A 17144-nucleotide genomic window follows, 5' to 3' on the forward strand; every position below is an offset into this window, starting at 1 on the left:
CCCATTTGTATGAGGCAACCAGAATAGGAAAATCCTCGGAGAGGCGGCAGGTGAGTGGTTGTCAGGCCTAGCAGTGGGGAGTGAAAAGTGAAGGCTCGCTGCTCAGGGGGCTCCCTTCTGGGGTGAGGACAACGTCTGGAACTAGACAGTGGTGGCGGCTACACAACATGGCGAATGTACTGATGTTGCTCGGGGCACATTTCGCGCTGTGTGTCTCTCACCACACATAAAAAACGACGTCAGCCGTTCCTTTCAGCCTGTTCACGGAAGCCCCTGCTCTCGCCCCACTGTCTCAGGCAGAACCAGGCGCTTCCTTGTCCTGTGACCCCCCACTGACCTCTAAACAGGGCCTGGCACTGCGACGGTGGTCTCCCCTCCAAAAGAAGACTGGCAGCTCTCGGACTTTTGAACTATGAACGCCAGCTCATGTCAAGGACAGTGCCAGCCATGCACAAGGGAGGAACCGGTGTGGAACAGAGAGAGGCACACCACAGCCGCTAACCCAGTGCTCCCAAAGGGCCTCCGTCTTTCCAGACGGACTCACTCACAGCAGCCCTGGAGTCGCAGGTGAGCACTTCCAAGGCTGCTCTGGGCTCCGGCGCGAGAAGGCGCGCATGTCGGCTCAACAGTCAGCAACGGACAGCGGGGTGCTTCCCAGGTTTAGGTGTTTACACGCAAAATGAAAGCTCGATTGTCCATCTTAAAATTACAAGAAATTTTTCTAAAGAAGAATGATACTGTCTTAGCCACTTGACTTGGGTAAGGTCTAAGCAGACTAACTTCGCCCTTTCTTTGCCGCTCCAGCAAAGGAGGTAATGGGTAGATTTGTTTTTATGTCTTCACTCAGTGAGGTGAGGGGTGCTCCAAGATTGGCTTCAGCCTCGTTTGTTTTTGGATCAGTGATGGAAAATGATCATTATTATTAATATTTGTACACGCTGCGTGGCCTGCAGGACCTTAGTTCCTCCACCGGGGATGGAACCTGCACCTCCTGTCGTGGAAGCATGGAGTTCTAACCACTGGACCGCCAGGGAAGTCCCGATGGGAAATTTATCAAACTCAGAATTATTTATCAAAAGAGCTGCCCTTTTCCGTCCACTGGACGTTGCTCCTAGTCAGTAGGCTCTGGAGGCTCCGAAGTGAGGGTGCAGACCCTCACCCCTCGTCAGAGGCAGCTGTATTTCCAGGTGGGACGTAGGGGCCTCAGGATGCCCTGAGACTCGCATGAAGCCCCGGCAAGGAAGTGGGTGCCGAGCCCACTCTTCTCAGCTCAAGGCCTCTTTACAGCAGGGCTGTGCGGACTCTGGGGGGTGGGGTGTGAATCACTGCTGGGTGTCGGGACCCTTGAGGCTTTGGCAGTGGGGTCTTGGAGGGCTGGGAGGGGGAGTCATTCGGGCACCCCTTGCCCAGCCCCTGCACCCCCAGGGAAGGGCACAGCAAGAGGCGTGTCTGCTGGGGGCATGAGACCGCCATTCAGGTCTTACAAGCAGCCCAGGCTGCACCTCGGAAGGTGGAGGGGCTTCCTCACCCTCAGGAAAAGCGGTCCCTGGCAGTTTCTAACGTGGGGTGCACCAAGCCTGAAGGTCTCTGGACCCAGCAGTACGCCCAAATCCCCAACTTCCTATGCAGCCCGGCAATTGCACCCCCATAAAAATCAGAGTGAAAAAAAATGCAGACAGTAGATACATGGGTATTTGTTAGCTTCTCAGTATTCTGAGATATTTCATTCAAACAGCAAAACAGACAACTGGGTTTGTGATAAAGCCTCTTTCTTAGATGTTTTCCCATATGGGGATCACTACTGAACAAGAACCTCTTTCCTACCATTCAAACACTGCAATTAAAAAAATTCACAATCAGTTGAAGGATGTTTATTGCTCATTTGAGCGGGGCCAAATCACTGGCCTCTCAACGGCTTCTAGATGGGGAGTGGGGTCAAAGAAAAAGTCATCTCTCTCATAGAGCACAGTCACCGCAGGTTTCAGAGCAGAGCCCAGAAACTCACAAGGCAGCATCAGTGCCCAGCCTCTCGCCAAATCTGGCCCCCTACCTGTTTTTGCAAATAAAGTTTTATTGGAACACAACCACACCCATTTATTCACCTACTGTCCATGGCTGCTCACTTGCCACAATGGCAGAAACTAGCAGTTGCCAACAACCCCTGGCTGAGGGGTGCGGAAAAGGAAGAGCAGACGCGAGTCGCCTGACTGAGGTCAGGCCTGCACGCACACTTAACGGTGTGAGTCTTAAAGCAGAGACAATGAAGGCATGAAAGCTACAACCTCCAATCACAAGATCTGCACGAGCAGTCGCTGGTGCATCTAAGGACAAGACAGCGTTCCCCAGATGTCTCGAGAGTAGAAAGCAGACGGAGGGGTGGGACCAACGAAGCGAGATCCGGGCAACCTTACTCTGGAAACCACACAGCGGGTGAGGCTGGCGGGAAAAGGCAGGTGACCTGCTTCCACAGAGCCCCCAGACTCAGAAATTCTGAGCACGATGTGCGCAGGAGTTAAGTTTGGGGCTGAAGGGCTTCCCTGGTGGTCCAGTGGTTAACACTCTGTGCGTCCAACGAGGGAGCACAGGCTTGGTCCTGGGGTGGGGGAACTAAGATCCCGTGCCGTGCAGCATGGCCCGAAAACAACAAAACAAACCTTACAAGAAGAGGCATGCGGCTGAAAAGGAGATTACTTTTTGGACTGAACACTGACCATCCACAGCCACTGAACCATGTGTGCGTGACCCTGGAGAATCGGCTGTCTGTGAGGGAAGAAGGGCATTCTCTGAAGAAACCAGACTGTCCAGGAAAAAATGAAGGCTGTGAGGGTAGGAGCTGGCCCCGCAGAGCACAGCTGTCTGCATTCTGCCCTTCAGGGGTCAGAAGCCACAAGAGCCAACTCTCAGCTCAGGCCTGTAAAGCCAGCGGTCAGCTGACAAGCCCACCCAACTGCAGCGCCCACGGCCAGCCGGGCCCAGCCTCACCCTCCCAAGTGTGGACGAGGAACCCTGGCATCTGAGGGGCTGGGTCTTCGACCTGAAACGTGCCTCCCTGTTCCACTCTCGCCCCTCTGGTTCTTACCCAGCAGGTGCAGAGGTCTTTGGAACCACTCAGGTCGGATCATCTCATGTCCCTGCTCACCGTGTCATCTTAGAATAAGAATCCAAGACGAGCCTGAGAGCCTGCTGGGCGAGGCCTGTGCGCCGTCTCTCCAAGCTCCTCCTCGACATGCCTCGCTTCTCTCTAGCCCAGCCGGCCTTCTTTCTGGCCGACACGCCCAGCTCCCTCCTGCCTGGGCCTTTGTACTAGCTGCCTCCTCTGGCTGGAACACCCTTTCCCAGATCTCTGCATCTCCGGTTCCTTCTCTGCCCTCAGGTCTCACCTTTACCCTTGTCTCCCTGGGGAGACTGTCCTGACCACCTGCAGCAGCCTCTTGGCTTCCAGCACGGGACGGCCAGAGGTGGTCCTGGCCACCAGGGGTGTCCGGAAATGTGACACACCTGGATTCGGTGTCACAAGAACCAGCGGGAGCTGCTGGTGTCTGGAGCCCCCGGACCGTGGCTCTGCCCAGCATGAGGCGGTCCCACACCAGTGCGATCGGTGCCCCTTAGATACAGGAGAGTACACGGCACTCGCTGAAAGCAAACTGCACATGTGCAGGGGCCCTGCTGTGTCCCGCGTCGAATCCCCAGCACCTGCGGTGGTGCTCGGCACACAGTGGGGCCTCAGAACGTGCCTGCTGGGTGACTGAGCGCATCTACTGAAGCCTGCAATGTAAAACACGATGGCCATTTGGCTGGCCAGGCAGGGCAACGGACCTTCCACCAGAGAACTGCAGCCCAGTTTGTCGGTAAACTTGCAGGTAGGCCACGGTGTGGTCAACGCTGCTGTGACTTACTCAAAGCCTGGACTCATAGCTTGGGTGCTATGCCAAGGTTGAGCTGGTTCCTCCATCTCCTGCTGAGATCCCTACAGCTATTCAGAGTTGGAAAGACACTGTCCACAGTGCTCAGACTGGCAGCTTCAGACAATGCAGTTAAGGAAGCTCTGTGAAGGGCTTAGTGGCCACCAAGGCGTGACTATGGCTTAAGTCGGGGAGATTGTGGGCAAGTGTGGCATCACTGGTTATGATGTTGGAAGACCAATCTTTCACATGTGATTATATCTGCTTTCTCACATCAGTGTTCAAAATACCACACAACTGTGCTCATCTCACATGCTAGCAAGGTAATTTTCAAAATCCTCCAAGAGAGGCTTCAACAGTACATGAACTGAGAACCTCCAGATGTACAAGCTGGATTTAGAAAGGCAGCAGAACCGGAGATCAAATTGCCGATATCTACTGGATCACAGAAGAAGCAAGAGAATTCCAGAAAAACGTCTACATTTGCTTCATTGACTATGCTAAAGCCTTTGACTGTGTGGATCACAACAAATTGTAGAAAATTCTTAAAGTGATGGGAATACCTGACCACCTTACCTGTCTCCTGAGAAACCTGTATGCAGGTCAAGAAACAACAGTTGGAACTGGACATGGAACAATGGACTGGTTCCAAACTGGGAAAGGAGTATGTCAAGGTGATATATTGTCACCCTGCTTATTTAACTTACATGCAGAGTACATCATGCGAAATGCTGGGCTGGATGAAGCACAAGCTGGAATCAAGACTGCAAGGAGAAATATCAACAAACTCAGATATGCAGATGATACCACTCTAATGGCAGAAAGTGAAGAGGAACTAAAGAGCCACTTAATGAAGGTTAAAGAGGAGAGTAAAAAAGCTGGCTTAAAACTCAACATTGAAAAAACTAAGATCATGGCATCCGATCCCATCACTTCCTGGGAAATAGATGAGGAAACAATAGAACAGTGAGACTTTATTTTCTTGGGCTCCGAAATCACTGCGGATGGTGACTGCAGCCATGAAGTTAAAAGACATTTGCTTCTTCGAAGAAAAGCTATGACCAACCTAGACAGCGTATTAAAAAACAGAGATATCACTTTGCCAACAAAGGTCCATATGGTCAAAACTATGGTTTTTCCAGCAGTCATGTGACAGTTGGACCATAAAGAAGGCTGAGAGCCAAAGAACTGATGATTCTGAACTGCGGTGCTGAGGAAGATTCTTGAGAGCCCCTTGGACAGCAAGGAGATCAAACAAGTCAATCTTAAAGGAAATCAGTCCTGAATATTCATTGGAAGGACTGATGCTGAATTTGAAGCTCCAATACTTTGGCCACCTGATGTGAAGAGCTGACACACTGGAAAAGACCCAGATGCTGGGAAAGATTGAAGGCAGGAGGAGAAGGGGACGACAGAGGATGAGATGGCTGGATGGTATTACCGACTTGAAGGACATGAGTTTGAACAAATGCCGGGAGATGGTGAAGGACACAGAAGCCTGGTGTGCTTCAGTCCTGAGGTTGCAAAGAGTTAGACCTGACTGAGCAACTGAACAGCAACAATTATGTGGGTGTTCCTGGACCATGTGTGAGCAGACTGGTATTTGAATAAAATAAGACAATGCGTCAGGAAGGAAAGAAAGAGAGAAGAGACAAAGAGAATGCTAGCTGAGGGGAAGAAGCTGACTCTGGGGGAGGGCAGGCTCACCCCGCAAGCAAGCAGAAAGGCCTGGCCCGCAGAAGCCAGCCTCTCCCTCTCAGCACACAGCACTGTGCCCGTTAGATCTGGAAGGAACCAGCCCAGCCCTGCTCTAGGATGCAGGGCTCACAGTGGATCAAGGAAAATGCGAAACTGCGGACTTCCGGACTCTTGTTTTTAAAACCAAGTGTGCTTTGATCCCCGCCACCCACAACCCGCAAATAAAGATAAATGTCTAAAAAGAAAGAAGAGAAGGACACAACGCTGCTGCTTTCCTGGGGTCTCCCTAGGTCCACTCTGATGGGGACGGCAGGGCCTCAGGCTGAGTAGCAGGGGTGGGGCCTTAGAAGGCAGGCGGGGCCTGGGCCAAGTGGTACATGGGGCCTCTTTCCCACCTCACATCCCCTTGTCACCTGCCTCTTTTCTCTAATTTTACCCATTTGCCTTTTTGGCCAGTTTATACGTCTTCTTGTCTCTTAAATTTAATCCTAGGTTTGATCCTTTATATTAAGAAGAGTGACAGCTAACAAGTTCAAAGCGCTCAAACTGGAATTATTTTGAAAGCAACTGCTGGGGTCTAAGGCCACTCTGTCCAATAGAACTTCCTGTGAAGTGGGAACCGCTCCCTGTGTGCTGTTCAGAAGGGGACCCATGGCCAGATGTGACCGCTGAGCATATGGAATGCGGCTGGTGTGATGGAGGAACTGAACTTCCCAATCTGATTTATTTTCTTAATTTAAACTTAGCCACGTGTGTTGAACAGCTAACTCTTGGACGGCACAGGTCTAGCATCTTAGCAGTGCCAGGTCCACTGCTACTCCCACTGGGCAAAACCAGCTTTAGGTCAGAACTAGGGCCCCTTTGGTGGTGCTAGTGGTAAAGGAACCTGCCTGCCAATGCAGGAGGTGTAATAGATATGGGTTCAATCCCTGGGCTGGGAAGATGCCCTGGAGAAGCAAATGGCAACCCACTCTAGTATTCTTGTCTGGAGAATCTCATGGACAGAGGAGCCTGGTGGGTTACAGTTCATGGGGTCGCAAAAGAGTTGGACACAACTGAAGTGATTTAGCATACACACACAATGTCCCTTTAGAGCCTTGCTCAAGCTCATCTTTAAAGAACACATATAGGCTTCCCTGGTCCAGTGGCTAAGACTCTGCACTCCCAGCACAGGGGGGCATGGGTCTGGTCCCTGGTCAGGGACCTAGATCCCACATGACACAGGGAAGCTCTCACATGCGCCACCAAAGCTGCTGGAGTCAAATAAATCAATATTAAAAAAAAAACCCAAACCACTTATGATAAAGTCTTCTCAGATGGTAAAGAATCTGCCTGCAATGCAGGAAACCTGAGTTTGATCCCTGGGTTGGGAAGAACCCCCCCGGAGAAGGAAATGGCTACACACTCCAGTATTCTTCCCTGGAGAATCCCATGGATGGAGGAGCTTGGTGGGCTATAGTCCATGGGGTTGCAAAGAGTCGTACACGACTGAGCAACTAACATTTCCATCATGATAGAGGAAAACATGAAGTCCTCCAACTGAGAGAGCTTTTCTTCCTCCCCTCTTGGAGCGTTTACTTTTAGGCCGGCTCTCTCCCGCCCCCAGGTGGAGAAAACGAAGATGACGCCGTGCCTGGGGTTTGGGAAGCAGCACGTCTCAGCAGCAGCTGTTCTGGAAGCTGACCTACAAGCAGGGCCTGGGGAGACTTGGCTCAGCACCACCGGCTGACAGGAAGACGCCAGGCTGTAACCAGAACGCTGGGCCAAGCCAGACAGCATCGTGTCCTGACCTGGGCAGGTGCCCAGTACTTAAGGAAACACTGGAGACGCTGTGAGAGTTGCCATCATTCAGAGGAATTTTCCCCGTGACTTAGGAAAAGATCCCTGTGATTCACGCTGCTGCAGACGGACTCACCCTGCACTCCTCGCCGGGGGTGACCTTGCCACCGCCCGCACTCACTGGGAGACGGCTGACCCGGGAGCTCCCACGAACAGGGATGCTTCCCGTTATCTCAGACAAGTCAGTTCCAGGACTCTTTCCAGGCTTACTCGTCTGGCAGTGGAGCTTTTATTGAAGAGGAGAGGGGTGCTCACTGACCTTCTCCGCCGCTTTATCTGCAAGGCACTCCCCACGCCCACCGCCACACCCCGCATCCCACGCGTGCTCAGGGGCTCCTGGGTCTGCTGTAAACCCTCTGCTTTCCTCACCCACGGCTGCAGGGAGCTCTTTACAATAACGTGCCCCAGCTCGACCCATCGGTTCAGTGGCTGCTGAGAGCCAAGTTACCCCCGAGTCTGCTCCATGTCTGAGAGCAACAGCTGTGACCCTTCATGGACAACAGAAAACATGCTTCACGGGTGACAACAAGGGCCTCCTCCCTGTCTTCCCTAGCGGCTGCACAGGGCAAGACACACTCAGAGTGTTGTCTCTCTTTCTATACATGTACACACACAACTTATAAAATACGTATGTTCTACCGAGAAATGTTCCCAAAATAAATTTAAGATAAGAACGATAAAGCACCCAAGACTTGTGGATACGAGGGGCCAACTCTAAGTTATGCTGGGATTTCTGACTGTGCAAACGGTTGACACCCCAGCCCCCATATTATCCAAGGGCCACTCAAACCTTTTACATAAATCTTTAGAAACATCAGAAAAAATGCCTAAGACGATGAACTTCAGATTTGCGTGTGCGCGTGCTGAGGTGCTTCCGTCGTGTCCAACTCTTTGGGACCCCATGGACTGTAGCATGCCAGCTTATCTGTCCATGGAATTCTCCAGGCAAGAAAACTGGGTTGGGTTGCCATGCCCTCCTCCAGGGAATCTTTCCAACCCAGGGTTTGATCCCGTGTCTCCTGTGGCTCCTGCACTGCAGGATTCTTTACTGCTGAGCCACTGCGAAGGCCCAATCTTCTGCTCTAACATAATGCTACTTATTTGGAACAAGCTACACCGAATGAAAATTCTGCACTAAAATTCCCCGAGACGATCAAGGAGGCGATACATAAACAAGCCTCTTAACAAGAGAGACTTTTTCTTTCAAATTTACAGAATCAGAAAGGAAACAGCCAGCTGATCGATTTGAAGCACTCTTCCTCAACACTTTCAAAATCGACTAACAAGTACTTCTTGACTCCAGGTCCTAACACATCTGGCAAGTGCAAAGAAGAATCCAGTTAAAGTGCTGTCCTCAAGGTCTCGGTCTAGTTGGGGAGGTAAATCTCAGGTAAATTAAAGTTGTCCGAGGCACTATCTTTAAATAATTGGCAGAGCAAATAACTGCTATGCAAATTGAAAAGATCGGGAAAATACATGTTCCAGGATGGTGACAAAAAGTTTCCTCTAAATTTCAGAAGAAATGAACTTTAATTGGAGATACAAAGATGCAAGCAGGAAACGACGAGAGGAGTCATCTAAACAACAGGTCTCTGAGTGGGCTTCCTGAGGCCCCCGGCGGGGGGTTCTCCTATTTTTATGATAACACTGAGACATGCTTTGCCTTTATAACCATCCTTTTGCTGATTTCTCACAGGCTACCAGACACGTGACATCAAAACAGACAGAATGCAGGTGCAGACTCAGGAGAGCAGCTATCTTCAGTTAGGCCAGATATTACAGGGATTTGCAGAAACACAGAGCAATGCCGTTTTCCCTAGTGAACTTTTGTAAATTGTCATTCCTCATGAAAAATATTCTGTTTAAGTCAACATGTCATAGGTGTGGTATTCATTCATTCATCTGGGAGATGGGATTCATTCCGTCGCTCAGTCGTGTCCGACTCTTTGCGACCCCATGGACTGTAGCCTACCAGGCTTCTCCGTCCGTGGGATTCTCCAGGCAAGAATACTGGAGTGGGTTACCGTTTCCTTCTCCAGGGGATCTTCCCGACCCAAGGATTGAACCCGGGTCTCCCGCATTGGAGGCAGATGCTTTAACCTCTGAGCCACCAGGGAAGCCCAGGTGTGTGGTATAGGTAGTAAATAAATTAATGCATAACAAAAAATTTTCCCTTTTAGTTTCTGATATGAAATACGTAGCTATAGCCCACCTCAGTCAAAGCTCTCTGGGACCCTCACGAATTCTGAAGGGTGCGAAGGGGTGCGGGTGCCCCTCTGTCTGAGCACAGCTCTTCCCATGAATGTGCCAGGCACGACTCACAAGCAAGCATGCGTGATTTGTGCAGAGATCTTTCTCGAGCAGTAGCTGCAACACAGGGCCGTTCTGCCCGCCAGGAGACACTGGGCCACGTCAAGGGGCATTTTTGGTTGTCACCGCCGGAGATGGGGAGCTGCTGGCACCTAGTGGGGCTGCCCAAGGATCCCGGGGGAGGTCCTGAGTGCACAGCAGCACGGGCAGCACCACAGGGCACACCTGGCCCCCATGGCTGCAGTGCGGAAGGTGGGCTGCCCTCTCAGGAGCAGTGGGTCTCCGGTGGGAGGCACTTTGTGTCCACCAAGTGTCCAGCTTGTAGCACAGGACAGGAGCGGGCGCTCGAGAGGGGACAGCTCAGGGAGTCTTACTCCCTGAGGACAGTGAGCTCTTGGCACCTCCAGACCCCACGTCCTTCCATTCTGACTGTCCTCTCTGCAGAGCCGCCATCCTCCTGACACCTGGGCCCTAAGCAACGATGATGCAGAATTCCCGTTCCCAACGAAATAACTTGTAGAGAGTCCCTTGGACAGCAAGGAGATCAAACCAGTCAATCCTAAAGGAAATCAACCTGAATATTCCTTGGAAGAACTGATGCTGAAGCTGAGGCTCCAATACTCCGGGCACATGATGCACAGAGCCCACTCACTGGAAAAGGCCCTGATGTTGGGAAAGATTGAGGGCAGGAGGAGAAGGGGATGACAGAGGATGAGCTGGTTGGAGGGCATCACCGACTCAATGGACATAGTGAAAGACAGGGAAGCCTGGTGTACTGCAGTCCGTGGAGTCACAAAGAACTGGAGATGACTTAGCAACTGAACAACTAACAACAAAATAATTACATAAGAATTTTTAAAAAGTTGTTTTTGTTCGGCCCCACCCAGTGGCATGAGAGATCTTAGTTCCTTGACCAGGGATTCCCCAGCAGTGGAAACGCAGAGTCCTAACCACCAGACAGCCAGGGAAGTCCCACCAAAACAGATTTTAAAGTACTCCTCCTTGGAGCCTTCTCTGAGTGCCCCTGGAGGCCAGTCTGGGGTTGTATTGGAAAAAATAGGGCAGACGATGACAGGAGAAGGGGCCTGGGAGGCCCCCAGTGAGTCCGAGTTTAGAATCCAGACTCCACGCAGAGGCTTTGGTGTTCTGGGGATGGGAGTTGGGGACTCTCCTCTTGGGATGGGAGGACCACGGCTGTTCCCCCGAAAACACACTCAGGAGCACAACCACTTCGCCGTCTTCCTCCAACCTTCTGCAGCTCAGAACGCCTGCTACAGAGTCATGAGACTGGAGAGTCAAAAAACTTTCCATCAACAGGCATCTTTCACAAAAACGTTATTCCTGTTAACATGTAACGGGCGTTATTGTCACTATTAGATGAATTAATAAGCATCTCTAAAATTTCGGTTTAAATTTCTAAAACAGGACTCTACCACTGATGCCGACGGGACCCCAGCAAGTCTGCCTCCCTGTCTCAGGAACCCTGAGGGGAGGGGGTGGGGGATGCAAAAGGACAGGTCACAAAGAGGAAGACGAGTTACTGCTGAAGGTGGGCGGGGTCAGAATAAGCTCACAGGTTAGCAGAGAGGGTTGTTCAGCTTTCCTTTCAGCAACAGATATTATGTAAGAGTTGCTGTAGAGACTTTCAAACAAAACTGAGCTGAAACAGGATAAGGAAGACACACGACCGGAGAACAACACACGAACGACCTTTAATGTGCTTACAACCAATCTCTACAAAAAGCATCAACGCTTTTAAAAACGTAACTTTGGACACAGTACACAAATTGACATAACGATAACAAAACACATAGTTGCATGGTCTGATCCTCTGCAGTGGACTCTGGGACTCTCCAAGCGGTTTATTAGGATTCTAAACACTCATCCAACGAGCCTAGCTATATGTCTACAGACTTGATGCTGCATTGAGGACAGCTGCTCAGAGATGAGTTCGCTCTGTCAGTCGCCACAGGTTTACAAGGTCAAGGTCCCCGTGAACTCATCTGTGTCCTCACTCCTTAAAAGCGTGCTTGAAATAAACCAGCAGGAAGTAATGGGTGGAAACTGATTTCCAGGACACTTATGGAAAAGCAAGTCAAATATTAACCATTCTGTTTGAAAGGAGGAAAAAAAAATTTACTTGGAAAAAAAAAATCAAAGATGTACCAAATACATGTCAGTCAAGGATCAGAAATTTCTACTAAAAGACAAAAGTTGTACAGCAGCAGTTATGACTTTTAATGGTATTTTGCTGCACTGAGAGATATATCCTGGCCATATATCTTGTGGGGAAAAGTTTCAAGAGGGGTCACGCCTATCTATCCCATGCAGTTAAAAATGGCCAAATGTGAAACTCACCAAGTCATTTTAGAGATGAGGAGCCAGGGCCACGGAAGTTAGGTGCCACTGCTGATGGCACCCAGGGGTCAGCGTTTGTGCTCAGGAACCCCCAGCTGAGACACTGCCCGTAGCTATACTTGTCCTGCCTGCAGGACTCCATCTTCTTGCTAAAGACTCATGCTGTTAAATGGCCCCCATTCTAACCACAAAGCAGTCTGCAAAGCTAGCCACTGGCTCCTTTGTTTTCCTTGAGGCCAGATTGTCGCCAGCCAGGACTTTGTATAGCCCTTTCCCCACACTTGAAGTGGCTGGTATACTGAGTCAGCCGCAGGCCAGTTCTTTTACATGTTCTCGGTCGGGATGACTTGTCTGCCCTGGACGAGCACCTGCTCTGTACCCCTCGCGCTATGAGGTACAGGATGTGCTAAGTGTCCTAACGGAGGTGTGTCTGCAGGGTAACCTGAGCCAGTGCCGACCGTGAAGGTGATGTGACATCTGAAAGGCTCGAAAAGCAGCGTGAAAAACTGTAAGCAAGTGTCAGTCGTGTCTGACTCTTTGCGACCCCACGGACTGCAGCCCACCAGGCTCCTCTGTCCATGAGATTCTCCAGGCAAGGATACTGGAGTGGGGTGCCATTTCCCTCTCCAGGGGATCTTCCCAACCCAGGGATCGAACCTGGGTCTCCTGCACTGCAGGCAGATTCTTTACCGGACTGAGCTACAAGGGAAGCCCGTGGGAAACTATAAACCCATATGAACCGTTCAGGTTAAAACATTCCAGCTTAAAGTAACATCAGCAGACAGGAGAGGAAGAGAGGGTGTGATGGTTTCATTCGTCCATGTGAGTCAATCGCACTGGCTAAGGGGGTGGGACGAGAAGTGAAGGGTGGACGAGAAGACAGAGGGGAGCGGGACAACAGCAGGAAAGCAACAGCCAACTCAGAGTTCAGAGGCGCGGAAGAGCCTCGGCTAGTGCTCCTGCAAAATACACAGTGGCCTGCCAAGTGTCAGGCTTAAGGTGCCATGTTGCCTCTGGGATCCTGCGGAGGAAGCAGTGAAGGGCCCAACATTTTAGTACTTTTCAGTGGTAATTTCAAGCTCTGTAGCTCCAGCTCTTAGACAGTAGCACTAGAAAAAATACAAAAAGACAAGTGGGGCATCACACTCAAGATACTGCAGGCCACACCTCAAGACTCTTAGGCCAATGACAGTCTTAGAACCCAATCCACCTTAAACAGGCTCTTGACTTAGGAGTGGCTTTGGGATTGCTGAGTTGCTGAGAAGTTGTTGTTGCTGTTTTTTTTTTCCAGATTCAAAGTTAACATTTTCCATCCTTACAGTCAGGTTCTTTTCATTAAAACAGGAATAAACGAACCATCTGCACTGATCTGTGTGTGCACAACACTAACAGAGGCAGGTACGTGAGCAGGAAAGGTTTGGGGCAGCACTAGGAAGGCTAAGCAGTTTTAATGAAAGATCAACAAGCCAAAAAAAGGGAAAAGAAAAGGCATATACCTCCGCACAGCAGCTAAACTTCATTTAAATCAATTTAGTCAAAAGAGTGACACAGAAGTAAGCCAAGTCATGTGCAAGAAGGCCACAGTGAAACGTGACTGTCTGCTATAAAGGAAGGACAGGGGAAGACTGGCACAAAGACACTGGTATTTAAGGAACCTTTTGGATTTCTGTTTTTTGCTTTGGGGAGGGCAACAGATTTGCTGGAGTAAACCACCTCCTGAAGAGGAGGGAGACTTAGAATGTACCAAATGATAAAGAAAAGATAACCTGGGGCTATACATATTAAAAAAAAACGGCTAGTGCAGATAATGGCCTGTTAACTTATTTCCCAGACAGAACTGAATTCTACTCTAATTTGGCTTATAGTAAAGGGTCTGACACTTGTAAATTACTGTCACTGGTGATAAGACTAGGGACCTAAACAGTCCAGCTCTGGAGAACTATGACACCAAATGAAGCAGCTTCTCTGCTACCGAGGATTCAAAACAACCCATTAGCTCTGCCTGGGTCTGTGCAGCTCCCAGACCCTCAGCCCAAAGTGCTCTAACTCAACTGGTCGCAAAGAAGAAAAGGTGAAGCCAAGCACTGGCTCTGCAGACACCCTCAGAGCACACTCCCACCAGGTAGACACAGTCCCCACGAAGCACTCCGGCAGCTTCCTCAATAAGCCCAAAGGAAAGAAGCGAAAGAAGTCAGAACTGGCCAATACAAAGAAAAACAATGTGAAAGATGATGGGCGATCGCACAAAAACAGCAATATCAGAAAACCCAATATATACCAACACTGTTAGGGACAGAGGCCAATTGGACAGGACACTTACAGGGAAAAGCACAGCAAAGTCTGCAGCCCGGAAACAAGGGTGATGGGAGGAGGGGGAGGATGAGCTGCCTGTGTGCATGCTTAGTCGCTTCAGTCGTGGCTGACTCTTTGCAGCCACATGGACTGTAGCCCACCAGGCTCTTCTGGCCATGGGATTTTCCCCGCAAGAATACTGGAGTCGGTTGCCATTTCCTCCTCTAGGGGATCTTCCCAGCCCAGGGATCGATCCTGCGTCTCCTGCATTGCAGGCAGATTTTAAACCACTGAGCCACCAGGGAAGCTGAGAGACAGACCTGGCCCCTTGCAAAGGAAGAGGGGGGATGGAAAAACTGAAAGGAACCTGAACCCAGTCTGAAAGAGTCCTTGACGCCAGGCTCCACAGCAGGGCTGCTAGATTTCAGGTGGTGGTGGTGGCGGGGGTGGGGTGGTGAACTTAAATATACCAGCTGCACCAGACGTACACAACTTGTCTGAAAACATTCTTATTTCCCCAAAGACAAATAATACAAACCCAAATAACTAAAATGGAGGGCTATGAGCAACAGGAGTAAAAGATCTCACACAGGGAAACATTTCAGAAGAGCCTAGATTTTCTCACCCTCAATTTTCCTGCCCTAAAAAGGTGCTCATGAAAAAATGGAAACAATATTTAATAATAGTTACCTCTGAGTCTATTATATCTTGTCCTTCTTTTGAACTTTTTCCACTTTTCCCTGCTTTGGGTGATTCCTGGGGAACATCAAGCAGAATCAATTAGGCTCCTCAATTTTAGACTGTGAAACATCAAATAAACCAAAATGCAGCTTCATAAGTATTTAGACAGTTTAACTATGACTTTTGATAGTTTTCATCAATACCGTCACGACTTTCTTCCTTTATATGGTTGAGTTAAGAGACCCAGGATTGTGATGTGACACCCACCGGCCCACCCAAAATTCAGATTCTCCGTTTTCTTCGTCTGCATTATCTGGCGCTCAAAACTTGAAGCAGAAACAGGTAAACGCACATCTTGAAAGATGCACATCACAACCCTTTTTTCCCCTTCCCACACGCAACTCTGGGAGCGAGGATGTCTGGGGTTATTCTGAAATGCTACAGAGCTCCACCTGAAGCAAAAACATACCACCCCACCCGTATGCAAACGCAGCACAATCACAGCCGTCGCCGCCACCCAGGATAATAATAGTATTTGAGAGCCCCAGAGCGTCCCTCCGGAGGGCAAACCGTTCTCCCCAAGCATTAAACCCGGTCCATTCGCTGCCCTCCTCCCCGGCCGGGGGGTCCCTGCCGAGACGCCTGCACCCCGGCCTCGGAAGCCCCTGTCCAGGCGCCTGCGAGGATGGGTCAACCACCTCCGCGGCCCCACCTGCCCCCTCGCGCCCTTCGCGCGCGCCGCCCCCCAACCCCGGCCGCGCCCCCCACGCCCCCGGCCGGTCCCGGCCTGGGCTCCGCGGCCCCGGGCGGACCCGCTGCCCCCCGCCCCCACCCCGCACCCGCGCGATCCGGGAGCCCCGCCGTGCCCCGCTCCCGGGCCGTTCCCCGCTGCCCCCCGCGCCCGCCCCGTCCGGCGGCCCCGGGACCCGACTCACTTTCTCCTTCTTGTTTTTATTCGGCATGGCTGGTGCGGACCGCCGCCGCCTCCCCCGCCGCCTGCCCCCGCCCCGGCCGTCGCGCCTCCCCTTCCCGGCCGCCGCCGCCGCCGCCGCCGCCGCCGCCGCCCGGGGACTGAGTCGTTCGCTCGCTCGCGGTTCCCCTTTCCCAGGTTCCCAGAGGCTGCGGCAGCCGCGGCGGCGGCGGCGGCGGCGGCGGCGGCGGAGGCAGCGGCGGCTTCTCTCCGCCCCTCCCCTCCCGCGGCCCGCCCCGCCCCGCCCCTCCCCCAGACCTCTCCCCGCCCCCGCGCCCGGCCCCGCCCCCGCCGCGGCCCCGCCCCGGCCCGCGGCCACGCCCCCGGCCCGCAGCCACGCCCCGCCCACCAGGGCCCGCCCCCTTACCGCCCCGCCCACCGCCCTCCAGGGACCCCGCCATTGGCCAAGGCGCCTCACGTGCCTTAACGCTCTCCCTTCTCCCCGCTCCTTCGCGCGGCCTCGGTCTCCCTCCCCGCGCTCCGGCTCGGGTCCGTCTCAGGTCCGTCTCACGCAGGGCAGCGGCGGCGGCTGGGGAGGGAGCGTGGGGCTTCGGCTGAGGCCACAGACTGGAGACTCCTGTGGAGGTTCGGGAAAGATAGAGCAGGGTGCACATTTGAAACGGATGGCAGTAACTTGTGAGGCTAGAGGGACGCGGACGGCGACTTCGGCCCCTGGCCGCCGCGGCGCTGGGTAGCGGCTGAGGAGGTCCGGCAGCCACGCGAGCAGCGGTTTCGCGGGTTCCCGCAAGGCCCCGCCTCCTGGGTTGGCTCCGCCCCTAGGAGGGTCCGCCGGCCTCCTTCTGTGTTGGACACGCCCCCGCATCAGCTCCGCCTCCCCTTGTGTTGGCCCCGCCCTCGGCCCGCCCCTTCTCTGGTGGCCCCGCCCCACAGGTCAGGCTCCTGCTTTGCCAATGGGATTTTATTCTTTAATTTGGCTTGATCGTAAACCATGTGAAGAAACCTCTGCATTATGACCAGGAATCACGTGGTTCATTTTACCTCGCTAATAGGTCTTGGGAGATGAATTTTCCAAGGGAAGTGGCCCAACTTTTTGATATTCCAGCAGTTTGTGTAGTGCAGAAGTACTTGAGGTA

At 52.1% G+C, this 17144-nt stretch overlaps 1 protein-coding gene across 4 annotated transcripts in view; it reads right to left on the reverse strand.

Annotated features, from left to right (window-relative positions):
* Positions 1–16740, reverse strand: part of PPP2R5C (protein phosphatase 2 regulatory subunit B'gamma) — a 135093-nt gene extending 118353 nt beyond the window's left edge. For 2 of the 4 annotated variants that reach the window (XM_055418555.2, XM_055418556.2), the window contains exons 1-2: positions 16473–16740; positions 15090–15155 (exon numbers count right to left, since the gene is read on the reverse strand). In XM_055418555.2, coding sequence (XP_055274530.2) covers positions 15090–15155; positions 16473–16664 — 258 coding nt within the window. In that variant the 5' untranslated portion in view covers positions 16665–16740. Of the gene's footprint in view, positions 1–15089; positions 15156–16015; positions 16104–16472 lie in introns of those variants that run through there. The other 2 variants (XM_055418559.2, XM_055418560.2) reach the window with 2 other exon arrangements.
* Between the last annotated feature and the right edge of the window lie 404 nt (positions 16741–17144).

The sequence above is a fragment of the Moschus berezovskii genome, chromosome 21 (genome assembly GCF_049115385.1).
Source record: "Moschus berezovskii isolate FMDL1 chromosome 21, NW_MosBer_1.0, whole genome shotgun sequence".
In the NCBI taxonomy this organism is placed as follows: domain Eukaryota; kingdom Metazoa; phylum Chordata; class Mammalia; order Artiodactyla; family Moschidae; genus Moschus; species Moschus berezovskii.